This window comes from Apodemus sylvaticus, chromosome 21, assembly GCF_947179515.1.
Source record: "Apodemus sylvaticus chromosome 21, mApoSyl1.1, whole genome shotgun sequence".
Lineage (NCBI taxonomy): Eukaryota > Metazoa > Chordata > Mammalia > Rodentia > Muridae > Apodemus > Apodemus sylvaticus.
In genome coordinates, this window is record NC_067492.1 from 49,047,232 (window position 1) to 49,071,217 (window position 23,986).

A 23,986-nucleotide genomic window follows, 5' to 3' on the forward strand; every position below is an offset into this window, starting at 1 on the left:
AACAGCACACCTGAAAGCCCTGGAATAAAAAGAAGCTAATTCACCCAGGAGGAGTAGAAGATAGGAAATCATCAAATTCAGGGCTGAAATCAATCAAGTGGAAACAAAGAGAACCATACAAAGAATCAATGAATCCAGGAGCTGATTCTTTGAGAAAATCAACAAGATAGATGAACCCTTAGCCAGACTGAGCAAAGGGCACAGAGAAAGTATCCAAATTAACAAAATGAGAAATGAAAAGGGGGATAAAACAACAGAAACTGAGGAAATTCAAAAAATCATCAGATCCTACTACAAAAGCCTGTACTCAACACAACTGGAGAATCTGGAGGAAATGGACAATACCTAGACATCCATCCTAGACAGATACCAAATACCAAAATTAAATCAGGACCAAATAGATCATCTAAACAGTCCCATAACCCCTAAAGAAATAGAAGGGGTCATAGAAAGCCTTCCAACCAAAAAAAGCACAGGACCAGATGGTTTCAGTGCAGAATTCTATCAGACCTTCATAGAAGACCTAACACCAATACTCTTCAAAGTATTCCACAAAATAGAAACAGAAGGAACCCTATCCAACTTGTTCTATGATGCCACAATTACGCTGATACTAAAACCACACAAAGATCTAACAAAGAAAGAAAACTTCAGACCAATTTCCCTTATGAACATCAATGCAAAAATACTCAAAAAATTCTTGCCAACTGAATCCAAGAACACATCAAAATGATCATCCACCATGATCAAGTAGGCTTTATCCCAGAGATGAAGGGTTGGTTCAATATACGGAAATCCATCAATGCAATCCACTACACAAACAAACTCAAAGGAAAAAAAAAACCACATGGTCATTTCATTAGATGCTGAAGAAGCATTTGAAAAAATTCAGCATTCCTTCATGCTAAGAGTCTTGGAAAGAACAGGAATTCAAGGCCAATACCTATACATAGTCAAAGCAATATACAGCAAACCGGTAGCCAGCATCAAACTAAATGGAGAGAAACTTGAAGCAATCCCTCTAAAATCAGGGACTAGACAGGGCTGCCCCCTTTCTCCTTATCTTTTCAATATTGTACTTGAGGTACTAGCTCAGGCAATTAGACAACATAAGGAGGTCAAAGGGATACAAATTGGAAAGGAAGAAGTCAAACTATCATTATTTGCAGATGATATGATAGTCTACCTAAATGACCCAAAAAACTCCACTAGAGATCTCCTACAGCTGATAAACAACTTCAACAAAGTGGCAGGTTATAAAATCAACTCAAGCAAATCAGTAACCTTCCTATCCTCAAAGGATAAGCAGGCTGAGAAAGAAATTAGGGAAATGACACCCTTCACAATAGCCACAAACAGTATAAAGTACCTTGGGGTGTCTCTTACCAAACATGTGAAAGATCTGTATGACAAGAACTTCAAGACTCTGAAAAAGAAAATGGAAGAAGACCTCAAAGAATGGAAAAACCTCCCATGCTCATGGATCGCCAGGATTAATATAGTTAAAATGGCCATTTTGCCAAAAGCAATATACAGATTCAATGCAATACCCATCAAAATCCCAACTCAATTCTTCATAGAGTTAGAAAGAGCAATTCTCAAATTTATCTGGAATAACAAAAAACCCAGGATAGCTAAAACTATTCTCAACAACAAAAGAAATTCTGGGGGAATCAATATCCCTGACCTCAAGCAATACTACAGAGCAATAGTGTTAAAAACTGCATGGTATTGGTACAGTGACTGGCAGGCAGATCAATGGAACAGGATTGAAGATCCAGAAATGAACCCACACACCTATGGCCACTTGATCTTCGACAAAGGGGCTGAAAACATCCAATGGAAAAAAGATAGCCTTTTCAACAAATGGTGCTGGTTCAACTGGAGGTCAGCATGCAGAAGAATGTGAATTGATCCATCTTTTTCTCATTGTACTAAGCTCAATTCCAAATGGATCAAGGACCTCCACATAAAGCCAGATACTCTGAAGCTAATAGAAAAGAAATTGGATAAGACCCTTGAGGACATCGGTACAGGGGGAAAGTTTCTGAACAGATCACCAATAGCTTATGCTCTAAGATCAAGAATTGACAAATGGGACCTCATAAAATTACAAAGTTTCTGTAAGGCCAAGGATACCATCAAAAGGACAAATTGGCAACAAACAAATTGGGAAAAGTTCTTCACCAACCCTACATCCAAAAGAGGGCTAATATCCAATATATGCACAGAACTCAAGAATTTAGACCCCAGAAATCCAAATAACGCAATTAAAAATGGGGTACAGAGTTAAACAAAGAACTTTCACCTGGAGAACTTCAGATGGCAGAGAAGCATCTTAAAAATTGATCAACTTCATTAGTCATTAGGAAAATGCAAATCAAAACAACCCTGAGATTTCACTTTACACCAGTCAGTATGGCTAAGATTAAAAATTCAGGAGACAGCAGGCATTGGCAAGGATGTGGAGAAAGAGGAACACTCCTCCACTTCTGGTGGTGTTGCCAATTGGTACAACCACTCTGGAAATCAGTTTGGCACTTCCTCAGAAAACTGGGTAAGTCACTTCCAGAGGATCCTGCTATACCACTCCTGGGCATATACCCAGAGGATTCCCCATCATGTAATAAGGATACATGCTCCACTATGTTCATAGCAGCCCTATATATAATACCCAGAAGCTGGAAAGAACCCAGGTATCCCTCAACAGAAGAATGGATGCAAAAAATGTGGTATATATACACAATGGAGTACTATTCGGCCATTAGAAACAATGAATTCATGAAATTCTTAGGCAAATGGATGGAGCTGGAGAACATCATACTAAGTGAGGTAACCCAGTCTCAAAAGATCAATCATGGTATACACTCACTAATAAGTAAGTGGATATTAACCTAGAAAACTGTAATACCCAAAACATAATCCACACATCAAATGAGGTACAAGAAGAACAGAGGAGTGGCCCCTTGTTCTGGAGAGACTCAGTGTAGCAGTATAAGGCAAAACCAGAACAGGGAAGTGGGAAGGGGTGGGTGGGAGAACAGGGGGAGGGAAGGGGTTGTATGGGACTTTCAGGGAGTGGGGGTCAGAAAAGGGGAAATCATTTGAAATGTAAATAAAAAATATATCGAAAAAAGACTCCTTGAAATAAATAAAAAGAAATGAAAAGGAACAACAGAAACTGAGGAAATTCAAAAAATCATCAGATCCTACTACAAAAGTCTGTACTCAACACAACTGGAGAATCTGGAGGAAATGGACAACTTTCTAGACAGATACCAAATACCCAAATTAAATCAGGATCAAGTAGATCATCTAAACAGTCCCATAACCTCTAAAGAAATAGAAGGGGTCAGAGAAAGTCTTCCAACCAAAAAAACAGGACCAGATGGTTTCAGTGCAGTATTCTATCAGACCTTCAAAGAAGAACTAACACCAATACTCTTCAAACTATTCCACAAAGGAACCCTACCCAACTTATTCTATGAAGGCACAATCATGCTGATACCAGAACCACACAAAGATCCAACAAAGAAAGAGAACTTCAGGCCAATTTCTCTTATGAATATTGATGCAAAAATACTAAATAAAATTCTTGCCAACTGAACCCAAGAACACATCAAAACAATCATCCACCATGATCAATTACAATTCATCCCAGGGATGCAGGTTTGGTTCAATATATGGAAATACATCAATGCAATCCATCACATAATCAAACTCAAAGAAAAAAATGATCATTTCATTAGATGCTGAAAAAGCATTTGACAAAATTCAGCATTCTTTCATGCTAAAAGTCTTGGAAAGAACAAGAATTAAAGGCCCATACCTAAACAAAGTAAAAGCAATATACAGCAAACCGGTAGCCAACATCAAACTAAATGGAGAGAAACTTGAAGCAATCTGACTAAAATCAGGGACTCGACAAGGCTGGCCCCTCCATATCTTTTCAATATAGTACTTGAGGTACTAGCTAGAGCAATTAGACAACATAAGGAGGTCAGAGAACTCCTATAGCTGATAAACAACTTCAGCAAAGTGGCTGATTATAAAATCTACTCAAGCAAACCAGTACCCTTCCTATACTCAAAGGATAAGCAGGGTGAGAAAAAAATTAGGGAAATGACACCCTTCACAATAGCCACGAAGAATATAAAATATCTTGGTGGGACTCTAACCAAACATGTGAAAGATCTGTATGACAAGAACTTCAGGTCTTTGAAGAAAGAAATTAAACAAGACCTCAGAAAATGGAAAAATCTTCCATGCTCATGGACTGGCAGGATTAATACAGTTAAAATGGCCATCTTGCCCAAAGCAATATACAGATTCAATGCAATCCCCATCAAAATCCCAACTCAGTTCTTCATAGAGATAGAAAGAACAATTCTCAAATTCATCTGGAATAACAAAAAACCCAGGATAGCTAAACTATTCTCAACAGTAAAAGAACTTCTGGGGGTATCAGTATCCTGGATCTCATGCAATACTACAGAGCAACAGTGCTAAAAACTGCATGGTATTGGTACAGTGACAAGCAGGTGGATCAATGGAATACGATTGAAGACCCAGAAATAAACCCACACACCTAAGATCACTCGATCTTCGACAAAGGAGCTGAAAACATCCAGTGGAAAAAGATAGCCTTTTCAACAAATGGTGCTGGTTCAATTGGAGGTCAGCATGCAGAAGAATGTGAACTGATCCATTCTTATCTCCTTGTACTAAGCCCAACTCCAAGTGGATCAAGGACCTCTACATAAAGCCAGGCACACTGAAATTAATAGAAAAGAAACTGGGGAAGACCCTTGAGGGCATGGACACAGAGGGAAAGTTCCTGAACAGAACACCAATAGCTTTTGCTCTAAGATGAAGAATTGACAAATGGGACCTCATAAAATTACAAAGTTTCTGTAAAGCAAAGGATACTGTCAAAAGGACAAAACGGCAACCAACAAATTGGGGAAAGGTCTTCACCAACCCTACATCCGACAGAGGGCTAGTATCTAATATATACGAAGAACTCAAGAAGTTAGACCCCAGAAAACCAAATAACCCTATTAAAAATGGGGTTTCAGAGCTAAACAAAGAATTTTCCGCCGAAGAACTTTGGATGGCTGAGAAGCACCTTAAGAAATGTTCAACATCATTAGTCATTAAGGAAATGCAAATCAAAACAACCCTGAGATTTCCCCTCACACCAGTCAGAATGGTTAAGATTAAAAACTCCGGAGACAGCAGGTTTTGGCGAAGATCTGGAGAAAGAGGACCACTCTTCCACTGCTGGTGGGATTGCAAGCTGGTACAACCACTCTGGAAATCAGTCTGGTGATTCCTCAGAAAACTGGGTATGACACTTCCGGAGGACCCTGCTATACCACTCCTGGGCATATATCCAGAGGATTCCCCAGCATGTAATAAGTATACATGTTCCACTATGTTTATAGCAGCCCTATTTATAATAGCCAGAAACTGGAAAGAACCCAGATGTCCCTCAACAGAGGAATGGATACAAAAAATGTGGTATATGTACACAATGGACTATTATTCAGCCATTAGAATCAATGAATTCATGAAATTCTTAGACAAATGGATGGAGTTGGAAAACATCATCCTAAGTGAGGTAACCCAGTCTCAAAAGAACACTCATGGTATGCACTCACTGATAAGCAGATATTAGCCTAGAAGCTTGGAATACCCAAGACACAATGCACATATCAAATGATGCCCAAGAAGGAAGGAAGGATTGGCCCCTGGTTTTGGAAAGGCTCAGTGCAGCAGTGTAGGGGAATACCAAAAAAGGGAAGTGGGAAGGGGTGGATTGATGAACAGGGGGGAGGGAAGAGGGCTTAGGGGACTTTTGGGGAGGGGGGATTCAGGATAGGGGAAATTATGTGAAATGTAAATAAGAATATATCAAATAAAAAAACAGAACCATACTACCTGCTGTAGTAACATTTATGTCCCTATTACCTGCTTCATGTAAAGTCACTGAGATCTTCAGTCCAGTATGACAATTTCCAAATACATGTCTAGACCTTAGAGTTTTACCTTTGGATTCTAGAGCGTTCTTTGAAATATGTATTTAAGAAAGCTCCTTTTGTCTAAGTAAACGTCTTCTCTCATTATAGGCTCTTCCCAGTTGCTTGCATTTTCTGTCTGTATGGGATTCCATACTAGTTGGAGATACTTGTTCTGAGCTCGCTATGCTAACACAATGCATGGATGAGTGCTCTTGTTAGGGGGTTCACTCCTGTTTCCATGTCTCCATTCTATCATAACAAAAGCCTTCTATGTGTGAATCATTTTTTGTGCCTTGTTTCTGTTCAATTGACTGCCATTGAGAATCCATCATTGAGATAAATTAGCTTCACACACATGACTTTAAAGTGTCAAGCAAATAATTCAAAGATCATATGAAAACTTGAGGGCGTTTTTCTCTAAGCATTTCTAGAAATTGATGCCTATTGATTCAAATTATAGTATACATCATTCGCATATGAAATCAACATGTATAGTTTTTTTGTTGCTGTTTTTTTTGTTTTGTTTTGTTTTTCAGACAGGGTTTCTCTGTTTATCCCTGGCTGTCCTGGAACTCACTCGAGTACCAGACTGGCCTTAAACTCAGAAATCTGCCTGCCTCTGTCTTCCAAGTGCTGGGATTAAAGGCATGTGCCTCCACTGCCCTACCATGTATTGTTTCTTAAAATTCGATTTATTTTTATTTTTATGTATTTCATCATATTGCCTTGTAAATATCTGTGCCTGTGTTCTTTTAGTGTCTGCAGAGGCCAGAAGAGGGTAACATCCTCTGGAACTGGAGTTATAGATAGTTGTTAGCTGGTATGCACGACATGAGCTGTGAACTGAGTCCAGGTCTTCTGCAAGAGCAGCTGGAGTGTTTAACAGCTGAACCATCTCTCCATCCTCCACCTGCTTTTCTTCAGCCAGAGTCTCATTGTGTATCCTTGGATGGCCGAGAACTTCCTATATAGACAAGTCTGTGATAGAGTTCTGCCTGTCTCTTCTTTCTGGGCTAAGATTGAAGATATGGACCACCATTCTTAGTAATAAGATTATATCTTTAAGAAGCAGTTTATTGCATGGCTATAACTAGTAGTATATCTTTAAGTAGTAGTTTATTGACGCAAGATAATAAAGATAAGTAACAGCAAACGTTTAAGTATACTTGGAGAATAAAATTCAACAGTATTAGACTTTTCTGTTAAACCTTTTCCACTATTTGTCTTTAAGAAAGACATATGCCTAAATGTTCCTGTGTACATGTGTGTGTGTGTGTGTGCATGTGTTAGCTTTATTAAAACAGAAATAATTTTATTAAACTTTTTAATAAAATCAGCATTCCCTGGGGCTTTTAATTATTTCTTTCGTTGTGAAAATAAAGGACTGCTGTACATGTAGAATGACAAGGCAACAAATGTGCCTGCAGTCTCCCAGCTGTAAGGGTAAATAGCTTCATTTAGCTCCAGTCACCCATTATATATGTGGCTAGTGGTGGACAGAGCACTTTCTTAGAGCATTCCTATCTACCTCTACCAAGAGGTCTTTAGCCAATTAGCTTGCTCGATTGACTTAGAATCTCTGACCTCATTTACTTGAATAAAGATGTAGTAGGAAAATTCCAGAAAGATAAAATGATATTATACCAACATAGACATCACTGAAAAGCAATTTTTCACATGAAATAACTTATTTCAAAGCAAAGCTGCTGAAATTTCCAAATTATTTCAACATCTTGGTTAAGGGTAGTGAATCAAATATCAAAATATTGGAATAGCAAAAATGTCTCCTCTCTTGCTCCATGTTTTATATTGCTTCATATTCTAAACTCTTGTTCAATATTCTATATTATTCTTGAATTTGTTTATTTTAATTAAATAACTATACATTTCCTTAATAACAATAAAGATGTTTTGAGAATTGCTATTATCTTATTCACTATAAAATGAGTAGTTAATGATGTATTCAGAGCCAAAGAATTTTTGGAATTAAAAAAATAGTGTAGAGGGGAAATTAACAGACAAATACACTGCAGGTAAGGTTCTTGATGACATCTTTGATGGGACAAAAAAAAGTTCTGTATGAAATGTGAGTGTTGAGAATCTTCACATGCTTTGAAGTTGATGGTTTGTAACATGTATTATCTTCTAAAACTCTGATTCCCTTTACTCTGAGATAAATGTGTGTTGTTATTAGGTATTTCTTGGTATTTGATAACATGAAATTAAGCATCTTTAACAGTATTACTCTGTTTTTAATAGATATAAAGAAAAAAGAAATGGACATTATTTAAACTGGATATTATACTGAATAAATTTTAATGGCTGTGATTGTCTTCTATGTTTCAAAACGCAAAGAATAAAAGACACCAGACTTGCTGCTGAACTTGACAAATTTGCTATTAAACTGAACTTTTGTACTAAATAGCACTTTGGAAAAAACTACTCATTTTAGTTTAAATAAAATACAGATATCTGTTCATGTAATTTGTCCCTTGTAAACTGATCTTCATGTCTCTTTCTAATCTCAGAGTCATGTCTCCTTCAGATCCCCCTGTTTCCTATATGTAATAAAATAAGGCTTTGTTTATAGTTTAAAATATGGATGTTTCTAACTACTCTTATCTTTCCAGAAGTCCCAAAAGAAAGGTTTTATTTTCTTTAAAATTAATTTCAAATAGAAGGTAGAAAGATGAAACTGGGGTCTCCTCAGGGTGTTAGGACACCTTCATCTCCTTCACCCCTCCTTGCTTCCTGAAAACAACATCTTTCTATAATCAAAACCATCTCAAAACTTAAAGAAGCAAAGTACAGCTTTATCAGCTTTTCCATGAGTATTTCTTGAGTTTCTACAAGTTTTCCTGTTTCTCAATACCTAGGAAATTCCAATCCAGAATGTTTAGTTGCCATATACCTTTTTAGCAAGATACAACAAAATAGGATGCTCTAAATATTAATTATATACAATCATTAAGGTATATTCAAAATGAAATACATTGACCACAAGCTACAAATTTGTTACATAATTAAGGAAAGTGTGTGTACCTAAAATAATTGAGACTTCAAATCACTAAGACTCAAATCAGTATATCTAAATTTTAAAATCTCTCTGCCAATCTACAGAAAATATCTCTATTGACATGTAAAATATATCTCATCTCAGAGTACCAATTTGAATATGTGCATGTGTTAATTTAAAAGGTTTGTTCAAAAGAAAATATACAGTATTATGGCACCAAATATGTCTAGGCAGCAACCCCAGATTATTTGTTTATTAGTACTAGTTGAAGAAAATAATTACTATGTTATGGAAAGATGTTTACTAGAACAATGTTTTAAAAAGTAAAATATAATGATACAAATAACACAACCATGATTTGCAAATGTATGCACAAATTCTCATTCTATTGCTTCCTCTAAATAAGGCAGAATTCCTTACCGAGAATGAATTCCAACTGTGGCTCGTTAGGAATCTTCTGGATGCCTACAAATAGTAGGGATAAGTTTAGGTTTTAAAATTATGCATTATAGTATTACTCAGCAATTAAAAACAATGAATTCATGAAAACCTTAGGCAAATGGTTTGATCTGGAAAATATCATCCTAAGTGAGGTAACCCAATCAAAAAAGAATACATATGGAATACAATCACTGATAAGTGGATATTAATTAGCCCAGAAGCTCTGAATTCTCAAGTCACCATTAGCATATCAAATGATACCCAAGAAGAGGGAAAGAGAAGGCCCTGGCTCTAAAAAGAGTTGATCCAGCATTGTAGGGGAGTACCAGGACAGGGAAATGGGAGGGGGTGATTAGGAAATGGGCGGAGGAAAGAGGGCTTATAAGACCGATGGGGAGGGGGGAACCGGGAAAGGGGAAAGCATTCGGAATGTAAACAAAGAATATAGAAAATAAAACAAAACAAAACAAATATGCATTATAAGTATTACAATAGCATATGTACTGTTTCACCAAACCAAATATGTGCATACACTTTTGGAAGAAGGAATGAAGGTAAATTATCAGGCTAATCATTATGAATTCTCTGGTGAAGTCATGCTATTCATTGTAAACTCATTGGAAATTAAAATTTGCTTATTGGCTATTTCAACAATATTTTCTCAGTACTTGTTGCAGGATATCTGATCATCCTGTGATCCCCTGAGACTGTATACTAGAAAAGCCTGTCTCTAGCAGTGTGGCTCAGCAACAACATCCACTTTGAATCCAAGAGTGTTGCAGAATATTTGATCACACTGTGAAATAGTGTGCTGGAAAACCTTGTTTCTAGTCGTAGTGTGGCTCAGCCCTAGCACACACCTTCAATCCAAGCTTCCTGTCTACTGTAAACAAGGGTAAATAAAGTCAACCATAGGTCAAGGGGCAGACCAAGCAACCAGTTGACAGAAAGTGAACAAAGAAAGAAATGATAGAAAGTGAAAGGAAATTAGGGGGATGGATAGAGAGAAACAGGAGACAAACTAAAAGTAGAAAGGAGGGACATTCAGTTAGAAGGTTTCTATGACATTGTGGAGAAGGGAAACTGGTTCTTTCCTTCTGGGAGGCAGGTTGAGATGTTAGGTCAGCTGGGCACTTTCTCTGCCTCTTTGAGCTCCCAGGTTTTCACCTCAGAACCTGGTTTCTGAGTCTTTATTTGGAAAAATCAAATGATAGGGATTTTGCTTTTAAAAATCAACAAATACTTCTACTTCTTCTGTCAGTGATATTTCAAAAAGACGACAGCATATGAGATGAGTTAAGGCGATGCAGAAGTGCAGAAGTGGGTCTCGGAACTACAAATGTGAGCAGGTTAGGAAGAGGAATGATCAATTTGCAGTAACTATTGTGGGAGGTAGACAGTCAATGGAAACCCCAACAAGCATAGAGGAGGGTGTTATTGAATGACATGTCATTTGTTAAGACTCCTAAGTAGCCAAAATAAAAATAAAACATAGGAAAGTATGTCACTTGACAATAAATGTAAAGCTCCTGACTTTGATTGTGAATTACTCAAAGACTGTTTAAATTAACTGCCATTTGGTCAATAAGCTATTTTTAAAACCATCTATTTGAATAAAATGGAATGCCTATTTTATTTACAGAATTTACATTTTTTGTTTTATTTTACTTTTTCACAGCAACCATTTATTATTTTATCTCCTACTGACATTTAAAAATGCTTCAGTTAACAATGTTAGACTATCCAACAGAGGCGAGAATCATTAGGCATGTTTTTGTTTTTTTTTGTTTTTTTTTTTGAAAATCAAATAGTATAGGGTTTTTTGATTTGTTTTGTTTTGGTTTTGGTTTTGAATTTTGATACTAATAATTAACTACGCTCTAAGCTTTGACACCCAATTCGATGTACCCAACCAATACCATTTTTTGAAGATAATTTTCAGGCTATAAATTTAATGAGGTTAGGCATGTAGTAAAATGGGTAAAAGAGCTGGGCGGTGTTGGCACATGCCTTTAATCCCACCACTTGGGAGGCAGAGGCAGGCAGATTTCTGAGTTCGAGGCCAGCTTGGTCTACAGAGTGAGTTCCAGGACAGCCAGGAAAACCAAAAAAAAAAAAAAAAAAAAAAAAGGTAAAAGGAACACTCTGAAAGAAAGGATACCACTGATTCTAAAGAACAAATGGAAACCCTATAATTTAGGCAGGAGAGAAAGCATAGCACACTCTTATACCTCTTAATTACATGAGTAGCACAAAATCTGATTCCAATGTTCAGGTGTAAATCTTGGCTAAGACTCTAAGCTTCCTCTGTTATGTGAATTAGTGGCCTCTGCTAAACACTAAGGCAAAGCTTCTCGGGCAACATTTTTCACTAATGCTTTCAGCTTAAATACCTTTTGGTCTTAAACATGTCGAGCTTCCAAAATATTAATTCTCTATAAGAATAAATAAGTACCAAATCGGAACTATTCTTAAATAGGAATAGCATCTGGAGTGGGCCCATAAAATATATTTATCAGTATTTAATAAACACTGGAAATTTTATCATTTGATGCCGGTCCATGACCCAAGACTGTCTCACCCAAGATAAAAGATGAGAGGACTTTCCTGCATGCTCAACTTAAAGCACAGATAGGAAATGGGAAAGAATTGAAATAATCTCATGACATTTGGTGCAATTCAGTTTCTGTGACTGCACGGGGATATTTGTTTAGTTAACACAGTAGCTCTTTAGAGACCTACAGGAGGGAACACACACACACACACACACACACACACACACACACACACACACACACATACTTACTAGTAAACTGAATGTCCTCGGAGTCATTTGCCTGAGCTGCAGAAAGAAAATGCTGGCCTTCTTCCGATGTTCCTTCCTCTTTGATTTCCATGATCCACCTCACAACTGACTTATTCTCCACGGCTTCTTTTTCAAATGGTAGCAGATAATGAGTTCAGGTTTAACGTTGGTGTATCTTCACATTAATGATCTAATACTCCACTGTGAAATTCTGCACATAGAAAATATCAATAGTCAACATTGATGCCATTTTAGATCTTAATTCAAAGCTAAGAATCAATATAAAATATACAAGTAGCTTTAAATGACCTTCCCTCCAGACCCAGCCCTGTGACACTTTCAGAACCAAGCTGGGAAGATCCCTGGAGGCCCTGGGCTAAGTTAATATTTTCCAGAGAATTGTTGCAGTTGGATGAGAAATTTCTAAATTTCCAGAAAGGGATATTCAATCCTTTAATTTAATTTTCTGAGCTATAAGATAGATACAGGGTTGCTAATTTAATGTGCACCAAATAGAGTAGGTGACAGGAGCAGATGGCTTCCTGTCAAGGAATTTGCCACCATGACCATCACTGTGACTCCTTCCACTGGAATCTCTCTTTATATCCCTTAGGGTCCTCTGTACTCTTATCAGAGAATTAGTCACAAGCACACAACCATAATTTGGCATGCATTTTTCTTCTAAGATAGGCCAACAGGTTGAATGGGGCCTTCCCAACCTTGTTACTTTCCACAGAGTCTCCTACTGTTCTGTCTGATAGTGTGAAAAGAATGAAAAATAATTCTCAAAAGATGAAACTCAAGGGAAAATGAAAGTAACAGAAAACTGATGGCAATCCAAATGAGGAGAGGAAGCTTCACCCTGATTGAGCACCCTGCTATAAAAAGCTTTAAATAGTTACAAATTCATGTTGATATACATGACCAAGAATGAATTGGAAAAAAATCGATGTTTTAAATCAAGTTTCCAGCTGAATTAAAATGTGCAAAAATCTTTACATGCCTACATAGTGATGCTTAATAAGATACCAGTCAACAACTTTGGTTTGGAATATTGATATTATCTCAAAACCCACAAATCAACACTCCCTCTTTCTGTTGTCTTTAACAAAGTGGCTTCATTTAAGATTCAGCTTTAGTTCTTGAAAATCAGCTGGCAACAATCACATGGAGAAAGCATCCTGAATCTTCAGAAAGTATTACAAAATAGCCACTTGGTTCTTAATGTTATTAGCATTGAGAATGTTATCTGAAGTAAAGAACAGTTTACCGTCAGTTGGATTGCAAACATCACTTTCAAAAATATTTTTGATTAAGAAAACTCTTTCTGCTTTCTTTTGGGGCTATTACAATTCTTTTCTGATAAACACATATACTCACTGCATAGTCTCCCCCAGCCTGATAATTCTCTGGCACCATTCTGATAAGGACTTTATCAACCTCCTTAGAATATTTTAATTAAATACCCAACCTTTAATCCTGATAGGTCATTTTAAAAAAATTGAAAGACCCACACAAGATAATATTAATCCTTGATATAATAGCCACTCAGCACAGTAAGTGTGAAATAATTGATAAAATAAATGCTAGCGCAGGTACATGTGCACTCATGTGCTGGGAAGAGATGGGAGAGAAGGAAGTTGGGGGCATCTGAGATCTCGTTGCCATGGTCCCATTTGAACTGTATCATCTATCTGCTCAAAACAAATGCAGCAAGGGAAAACAGTACTCAAAGGGATAACAAGTGCTACTGCTGAGCCCGGGGTCCTATTTTATTCTTCTTTTGTTGCAGTAAAGAATAGTTTAAGATTTGATACTTGTGATCAAGATATACACTTCAGACCATAACAATAGCAAAGCTTCAGAAAGCACACTGACTTTGCAGGTGGCAAGGAAAGCATTTACTGACTGCTGTGGCTGGCTTTCTGTTCTGTGCCTTTTTGGAAAGTGTTCTGCTTTGCTGATCATACACAAATTGTGGTTTCTGCATGCCACACATTATTTAAAAGTCTATCTTTAAACATTGCAACTACTCAACCCAGTTCATGTCCTTTAGAGTTACACAGAAAAAAGCAACGAATAAAATGGGATAGATGTACTACATAACAGCTGCAAAGGACTGTTGGTTCTCTCCTGCCCCCGGCCACCAAGGAGGACAAATGATGGGTAGCTTTATCAAGTTACATTTAATTAAGCAACGTTTCTCATAGACTATGTAATAAACATTGTTAAGTATTTTACATAGTTCACACTAAAATGAAAACTCTGAAATGCTCATAAAAGTCATCAAAAGGCCTTATGCTTAGTTAGGAAGACATACAAGACTCTAACCACACATAAAAGCAGAGACCTTCCACAGTGGATGGGGCAATCTGAGATCTCTTCAACATTACAAGGTTGCTGTGTGGTGCTGGTCATTCATTACTGACAGGCAGACCAAATGGCATCATCTGGTCAAGACAGAGTGCTGATGGTAAATAGTGGGTCCAGGGCATAATACTAAGTAATTGTACTTAGCAATTGTTTCATGTTTTAGACAGCATCCTTTCTACCACACTGTCTAATGTCAATGTAACCTTGTCAAATCTGGGAAATGTTTTTTTTTTTAAATGTTCTAAGAAAAAACACTGAAATTTTAATTAAAATTACAAAAAATAAAAGAATATAGAGGAATCAGGTCTTATGGTGATTACATTCACAGAGTATAATAAAGATATTGTTTTTGCAATTAAATGATACAATTTAGTGGTATCAAATTGTACCATCTGTCTACAGAGACTGAGCCATGCCACTTACTCTAGGACATGGAAGAGAAAGGCAACAGAGTCTGATGAAGCGACATGAACTCACATTCTCTTTTATTCTATATTATGTGAATGCACCTGGTTGGGCACTCACTCAGATTTCTACAAGCCTGTAACTGAAGGTATAAGAAGAGTATCATGTGATCAGATTCAAGGATAGGGGAGTTTTACTCCACTCTTGATCTTGAAAGTCCCAAAGGGCAGACAGGGTCAGAGGGGATAAACACAATGATGTCCTGCCAGCCATCCTAAGTATAGAAACTCCACCTTCACGTTGATTCTTTTCCCTCACTGCTATTTACACAGAGTTCATGAAAGATCTCCTAGCACTCAGCATGAAGATTTTGTTTATTCTTGTTTTCATGACAGTTTTTTTTTTTTTTTTTTTAGAAATTGAAATTGCTTCCAGACTAAAAGTACACAACACTCAGTGATTAGGTAATAAAAGGGCCTTACAGACCAAACTAGGTAGAAAGAGAAGAAACTAAACATATCAAGTGTATCCCACAGTTGAAATTTAGAGCATTCACCAAATGTCAAAAATGGTCCTAAAATGCTGAACAATGATAATCATAAGAAAACCATCTTAGTTATAGGTGAATTTAATAGTCCAGAAAAGTAGAACAAGAATTTATAGCAACAAAGAAAATCTGCCATAGAAAAGACAGCCATAATTTCAAAGAAAAATTTTACCCAGAATTACTGATCTTGATGATAGAATTTGGTGCCATATTAGAGTAGCACTCATGAAAACAGGAATAATATTGAATTTGTAAACAACCAAAGCTTCCAGATAATAAAAAAGGCAACAATTAGTCAGAGAAGCAGATTTCGATTTAAGCGTGTGGTCCTAAGGGAACAAGTCAGAAAGTGCTAGAACATAGTGTATAGATTCTCAAGAGAGTGACTCAGGCTAGGGAAAAATACACACGCACACATGCACACACACACACACTTGGAAGCACTGGCTAATGGCTAAGTCAATATAATGTATAAGTTTGCTAAAAAATGCATAGAATGAAAAGAAAGGTTTAGAGAATCATTCATAAGACACAATGATATTTAGGGGGATAAATAGTGATCTCTTAGGAAACAAAGCATAAAACGTAATGAGGAAATATGGAGATTAGAATACAGAAGCAAACAATGAAATAAGATCAAATATTCCATTGAAATGTTCTCTGTTAACAACTAGGACAATTGGGTAGAGACTGGGCTATTTTGAGGGGCAGATATGAGAGTAACTGATTGATGGCAGAATACTTGAAATAGTAAGAGAAAGTGTACAACAAGCAGTCTGGTATAAGAAAAGAAGATGAACAGACGCTGACAATGAAACAAGGGTCTCACAGGAAGCTTTAGTATTTTCTTCACAATGACCTCATTTCCTGTTGAGAAAAAGATACATTCAAGTATTCATATGTTAAATATAGGGAAAATTACCCAATCTACTTTGAAAAGCTCAGACTATATAAGTACAGATCAATAAATCCATATTTTTAATTGGTATTTTTTTAACTTGACAAAAACCTTGACATACATAGGAAGAAGGAATCATAGTTGAGAAAATGCCTCTTTAAAACTGACCTGTGGGCAAGTCTGTGAGACCATTGACCATTTCCTCATTAAAGATTGATGTAGGAGAGCCAAGGACACCATAGACAGTGCCACCAGTGGACAGGTGGTCCTGGGTTGACCAAGAAAGCAGGCTGGGCAAAACATTAAAGACAATAATCAACATTTTGTCATGGTCTCTGCTTTAGTTCTTCCTCCAGATTCCTGCCTTGAGTCCCTACCTTGACAAATTCCTTCACGGGTCCCACGATCAGCACATATACACTGCAGTAAACCCTTCCTCAAGCTGATTTTGGTCAGGGCATGCTATAAGAGTAATACAAACCTAAGGCATCTGTCAACACTAAAAAAAAAAAAAATGATCTGTGAACAAACAATACCATAGAAATGAGAAAACAGAACACAAACCTAGAAAATAAACCCAGAACTTTCAAGCTTCCATTTGCAAAGACTTAAGAGAAAGAACTTATAGGAGAAAGAACTTTAAATTAAGAAAAATCCAACAATGTATACAATCAAAACTTTCCAAAAAGGTTAAAAGACCATCAATCAATCTGAAGCTAGAAAACACAGTGGCCTCTGTGGGACCAAGAATGAGGAGAAAAATGCCAGGCCACACACTGGTAGTAAAAACTCAGCCAGAATGTTTGATGAATTACCAATAGTCAGTTCAGAGGTAGCATAGGGAAGATAAGACCCAAAAGTCAAGGGTTGTCTAAACTCATTAATAGGCTCTCTGTCTTAGGCATCACTCAGGTACTCATAAAAAACACAGAGCTGAGTGGGAGTAGAGAGATCACACCTCTTTGTGACACATGCCCGTAGGAAGAAGAGCAGTCATCTCAGGAAAAGAACATAGCACTACTCTAATCACATCCCAACAGAGCAGAAATGACAGATCCCAGTCCATGAGGCTATACACCTGGACCCATTGCAATTATGGAGTAGAAACAAGAACAGAGGAGGAAATCTTGGGAGACATTGCTACTAAAGATTTTCAGATGCTTTATTACTGTGCCACAAGATCAAAGGACTTACTATCTAAGGTGTAGGCTCTAAGAAGATAGCAGAGGACATCCCTACCTGACTCCTACTCCACATCAACATACAACAGAGTGCTAATAATAGCACACTACCTACACACCACTAGTAGAGACACAACAGCATGGAACAGTGAACTTCTCTTCTAGCAAAAGCCTAAAGTTGAGAGTAGAGAGCAAATTTTCCATCCATTCAGCCCTATCTCTACTAAGTAATAGCAACACCCAAAGAACATGCAGTTAGTTTAGTTATGCACTGAGAAGCCTCATAGGAACTATACTGAAGCCCTGCTAAGTTACTTACTAGACTGATTCCACCTCCTTTGTATAAATACTAAAGAATGTCCACCTCCAACCATGAGTCTTACTCAGACTCAACTGTTCTATATAGCACACAGATAAGGAAGAAGAGGAAAATGAGCAGGAAAAAGGAGGAGGAGAAGGGAAAGAGGGAGAAGAAAAAGAGGCGGAAGAAGAGGATGTTCAGAAGAACCAGGGGAAGAACAGAAGAAGCTAGGAGGAGGAACTAAAACAAGAAAATTCTCTTAAAGGAAAATGTAAAAATGTCATCAAAAAAGCCAGATCCAGACAGTGCACAGATGCTGAAACTATCAAAAACCGAATCAAAAGAGATCTTTCTGAAGGCTAATGCAGAAAATTCTACACGACCACATGAGGGATATTGGCAAACATAGAAATAGCAAAACAAATAAAATAAATATTAAGAATGCAAAATAAACTGAGTAGCACAATGAAAACTGTCTCTGGAAGACTGATATCTAACTGCATCACAGCCTAAAACCCAGGAAACGAGAAAGTAGGTCAGTAGAATGCATCCAAACAAAAACACTGAAAGCAAAGAGACTGGTGACACGTGGGTGACAACACCAAGCACATGCTATCTGACTCTCAGAGCAGAGAACAGAGCAAATATTTGGGGCAGCACTGACTGAGATTGCTCCAAAAATGTTTAAAGGCATCGAAACACATATTCAGGGAGTTCAGGAAACATCAAGCAAGATAATAGCCCTCTTCACACCAAGAAGCCAAGAAGCCACAGGCATCTGAGGGTCTGTGTGTGTGTCTCTCTCTGTCTCTGTCTCTGTTTCTCTGTCTTTGTCTCTCTGTCTCTGTATCTCTCTCTCTCTCTCTCTCTCTCTCTCTCTCTCTCTCTCTCTCACACACACACACACACACACACCAGCATAAGTCTTATTCATTGCATTGAAAACCAATCACAGGAAAAACCCTGAAGCAGTCCAAGCAAAAGATAACAAGTTGAGAAACAAAATGGCATCACACTAGAAGCTATGCATCACAGAAAAGAACAAATGGTGCCTTCTGTGTTCTGAAATTAGAAAACCCATCAACTTAGCATTCAATACAAGGTAGAGGCAACTGCTAAGTACTGACGTGTGCTAACAGCTCTTATCCAGAAATAATGAATGACAACCTCATTATCAGCACTTCAAAAAACTTTAAGAGAAGTTCTTCAAGCATGGCAGACTCACGCAGGTCTATGAAATAAATGAGCACAAAGGATAGCTCAGGATGTGCTCCAGGATAGCACAAAGAAAACAGAACTTCATTTTCTCTTGCTTCTAATAAGGACAAAAGATAATTGCCTAAGACAGAGGTGAGCACTGTCTGTTCATACACACTTGCCCTGGCCTTGTCCTGAGGCACTGAGAACAAAACAAAACTAAAAAAAAAAAGCAAATGATGTGTGGCCCTTATTGTTGTTGTTGTTGTTAGAAATGTTCAACTTAGATGTTTTGATGTAAAATCAGCCATTGATAATACATGAAATATAGACATGCTATGCTGATAAACTTTATAGACAAAACTCACTATAGACTGGATTTGGCCTGTAATCCAGAGACAGCAACCACTAGTTTAGAGCAAAAATAATATGAAGTATTTTTTGTTTAAGGCACCTAAAATAAAAATATAAATTATATGTGTGTGTGTGTATAAAACCAACACTAAAAAACACAAGAAGCACTGATGGATATATCAAACTGCTTATATATTAAGGTCATAGAATATGATTATTTTACTAATACATTGCAAGGTAGACACTGGAGAATTATACTGAATATGGCAGTCCTGGGGTAACAGTTATTGACATTTAAATGTGTGATAGGCTAATAATGAACTAATAATATAAATGGACTAAAATATAAAATATAAAAGCTATAGTGGACTAAAAATATAAAATGCCTATGTAATTTTTAAAAACAGAGAGGATGTGGAGAAAGAGGAACATTTCACCATTGTTGGTGGGATTGCAAACTGGTACAACCATTCTGGAAGTCAATCTGGAGTTTCCTCAAAAAATTGTAAATAGATCTACTTGAAGACCTAGCTATACCAATCTTGGGAATATAATAAAAGATGCTCTAATATGCCACAGGGGCACATGGTCCACGATGTTCATAGCAGCCTTATTTGTGGTAGCTAGAAATTAGAACAACCTAGATGTCCCACAATAGAAGAATGGATACAGAAAATGTGGTTCATTTACACAGTAGAATACTACTCAGCTATTACTAATGAGGACCATCCTGAGTTTTGCAGGACAACTAGAAAATATCATCCTGAGTGAGGTAACTCAGAACCAAAAGGATATACATGGTATGTACTCACTAATAAGTGGATATTAGCCAAAAAAAAAAAATACAAATTACCCAAGATACAGTCCACAGAACTAGAAAAGGCCAACAAGCTGAAGTGCACAAGTGAAGACGCCTCAGGCCCACCTGGGAGGAAGAAGAAAGCTATTATAAATGGGGAGGAAGGGAGGGACCTGGGAGGGAATGTGGACATGGGGGGAGGAATTAGGGGGGTGGGCATAGAGGGTAATCTGATCTGGTATTGGGTGAGGAAAGGGACTGAAACCCTGAGGGTCAGCAGAAAGAATGGAAACAGGAAAACTCTGGAGATAGGAGGTTAGGGGGACCCTCCAGAATATCCCAGAGACCTGGGAGGTGAGAGACTCTCAGGACTCAAAAGGAGTGACCTTAGATGAAATGCCTGACAGTAGGGAGAGGGAACTTACAGCACCCACTTCCAGCAGGAAGGCAGGACATCAAATTAAGGAGTGGGGAGCCATCCCACAGTCACAACTCTGACCCATAAGTGTTCCTGTCTGAAGGAATTACAGGGATGGAAATGGTGAGGAGACTGAGGAAAAGAAAGTCGAGTGACAGGATCCAACTCAAGGGGAACTGCCAAGGCTATTACTGAGGCTATGGAGCGCTCACAAGAAGGGACCTATCATGACCACACTCTGGAAGACCCAAAGAGCAGCTGAAGGAGTCAGATGCAGATATTTGCACCGAACCAATGGACAGAAGCAGCTGACTCCTGTTTTTGAATTAGAGAAGGCTGACCAAAACTGAGGAGAAGGGCAACCCTGTAGGAGGGCCAGCAGTCTAAATTAATCTGGACCACTGAGGTGTCTAAAACATGGGACCACCAAACAGGCAGCATACACCAGCTGATTTGAGGCCCCCAACACACATACAGTTGAGGGCTTCTGGGTCTGTGTTCAGTCAGAGATGATGCACCCAATCCTCAAGAGACTGGAGGCCCCAGGGAGTTTAGAGGTCAGGTGGGGTGTGAGTGGGGACATCCACATGGAGACAGCAGGGGTGGGGAGGAGGAGGTAGAGGATTTGAACAGTTGGGAGATGAATGGGCGGAGGGGGGGTGGATAAAATATGGAGTGTAAATAAATAAATTAATTAAAAATACACAACAAAACTAGAATATATGGAATCTAGTGACAACAATGGTTTTAATCCAAACATCAATTAATTATATTACCTTCAGTTTATTTCACAAACACACACACACCAGTTTTTAGAACTATGATATGCAGAATAGAAAATGCAAACTCTATTTCACAGCTATGTTTAACTATTTTTGTTACATTTTAATATGATAGCATAAATAGGTAAGAAGCAAAAGGATGAGAAAACATGTATCCTCCAAACACTCATCAGAAGAAGGCTGGGGTCACTTTCCAAACACTGAATAGGATTTATTTTAAGTCTACTAATATTAATAGGGTCATTGTTAGTTATAAAATGTTAATCGCCAAAAGGCAAAATAAGACTAAATGATTCATATGTGAATAATCTGATATAAATCTACCATTAGATCCAGAAAAAGAAATAGATAAATTCACAGTTGTACCTGAAGAAATCAATGTTCCTCTTCACTATAGATAAAAACAACCTTACCAACAAAATCACCAAACACAAGAAACGTATCCCCCTGACAGCACAACTCACATTTTCTTTAGCAAAGTAACATGAAGAATTCACTAAGATAAATTATATTTGTGGATCACAAAACAAAGCCTAGAAACTTAAAAGACATGATATCATAGAAAATATATTATTTTTGCCACAGTAAAATTATATGGAAAAATACTCAGCAGAAGATATTTAGAAAGTCCTTCAAGTAACTGAAGATAATTAATATAGTCCAACACAACCCATGAATCAAAAATGAAGTTATAATGATACATGTTACAACATGTTATATTTGAAATTAAGGAAAGTCTATAGGCTGCATAACAAAATATGCTTAAGGCAATGCAATAGTTTTAAATGTATATATTAGAAAATGTAATAACAAGTCCATAATCTAACTTGTAGTTTATAATTAGAAAAGGTCAAATTACATTTGCAAAAGTGGAATAAAGATGACAGAAATATAAATAAGAATAAAGATTTACTTTCCAGAAAATATTTAAAATGACAGTAAATGAATAGCAAAAGGCAAAAAACCTCCATCAGAAATAAAATACTTCCAATTATATTTACTAGAAATTAAATATATCAAGCAGAACTCGTTGAGAAACACATTGGCCAATTTTAAACTTCACTAGCCATCTGGCAAAGTAAATGAGATATGACCATCAAGAGGTAAGATGACTAAATTCAAAACCGCAAATTTTGGTAAACTTAAGCCATAGAAGTTTCTGCACTGATGGAGCATCAGCCAGAGTAGACACCAAGCTGCCAAAACCTGATAAAATCCAGCGCCAGCCACAGTAGAAACAAAGTTGACTACATATGGGAGTAGCTGAGAACCAATGCCAGCCATAGCACAAGTCAGGCTGACAATGCCTGGTAAAGCTGAAAACTGATGCCAGCCCTAGGAGAAACCAAGTTGGCGATGACGGATAGAGTCGAAACCCGTGACAGACGCAGTGCAAGCCAAGCTGATCATGTCTGCTAAAGTGGGAAAGCAATGCCACTTTCAAGCAGTTATTGGAAAGAAATACTTGCACATGGATGTAAGGAAATCATTTGGAAAATGTTCACTAGTGACGCTGCAATAAAAAAGAAAATGTTGCAAACAAGCCAAATAACCATTACAAAGAAAGTACATCAGCATATTGGGAAGTTCCCTTTCTATTTGGCAGCAATGTTAGTAAATATTTATTTCATATACCCAAAAGTTAAAGCTCAGAAACTATTAAGAACCAGAGGCAGGGCAAGCAGGGAGACAAGACATGGTTAAGATGTTTAGAGAGATTCAAAACATGTAAGCCAACACTCTCATCATTTAAGTTGTGCAAACAATGATCTGTGGCTCAATGTTACACAGAGTATACAGATGTGAGGCACAACTACAGGGACACACAGGACGACCTGTAAAGTCAGAGCCCCTGGATGGTGGGAAGGGGGAGGCGCTGGGAATATGGCGGAGGAGGGAACACAGTAGTTTTGAGTTTTCTTAAATTCCATTAAAAAAAATGTACTGTATTTTTCCTTATTCCTTTATGTTTTTATATATTCTTACACATTTAATTAACTAAAAAGAAACAAAGCCATCTGCTGGGAAGATATAAAAAGGAAGTGTATGGGAGCTTTAAGGAGGTAGCTGGGCCCTTGAGCTGCCACTGTGAGCACTGAGAAGGAACAAGAGGCCTGTGCTTGGGACCACGGATGGGGCAGGGGCCACGAGTGACAGCTTACCTAACTTGACGGCTTTCCCCAAAGGGCTGATCAGCCTAGAGACTACAACTGACTCCATGTTAAAAATGAGTCTCATGATGCATTGAGGGAAAGATGAAGCCAATAATGTCATAGGAATAAGAAAATTGAAGGCCTTTTCCGATGAATTGGGAAGCCATCGAAAGGGGATGATATCCTTTAGTGGCAGATGAGCAAAGTATTCCGTTCTAAATGATGAGAACTTCAAAGCACAATCAAGAGATAAGTGGGTGCCTGAAACTGGCTAGGATTTAAATGACAAAGA

The 23,986-nt window shown here is 37.6% G+C and overlaps 1 protein-coding gene across 11 annotated transcripts in view; it reads right to left on the bottom strand.

The window, feature by feature from the left end:
- Inpp4b (inositol polyphosphate-4-phosphatase type II B) overlaps positions 1–23,986 on the bottom strand; it is a 762,101-nt gene that overhangs the window by 364,413 nt on the left and 373,702 nt on the right. For 10 of the 11 annotated variants that reach the window (XM_052167328.1, XM_052167331.1, XM_052167337.1 and 7 more), the window contains 2 exons: positions 12,287–12,497; positions 9,460–9,504 (listed from right to left, as the gene is read on the bottom strand). In XM_052167328.1, the coding sequence (XP_052023288.1) occupies positions 9,460–9,504; positions 12,287–12,377 (136 nt within the window). In that variant the 5' untranslated portion in view covers positions 12,378–12,497. Of the gene's footprint in view, positions 1–9,459; positions 9,505–12,286; positions 12,498–16,677; positions 16,795–23,986 lie in introns of those variants that run through there. The other variant, XM_052167335.1, reaches the window with a different exon arrangement.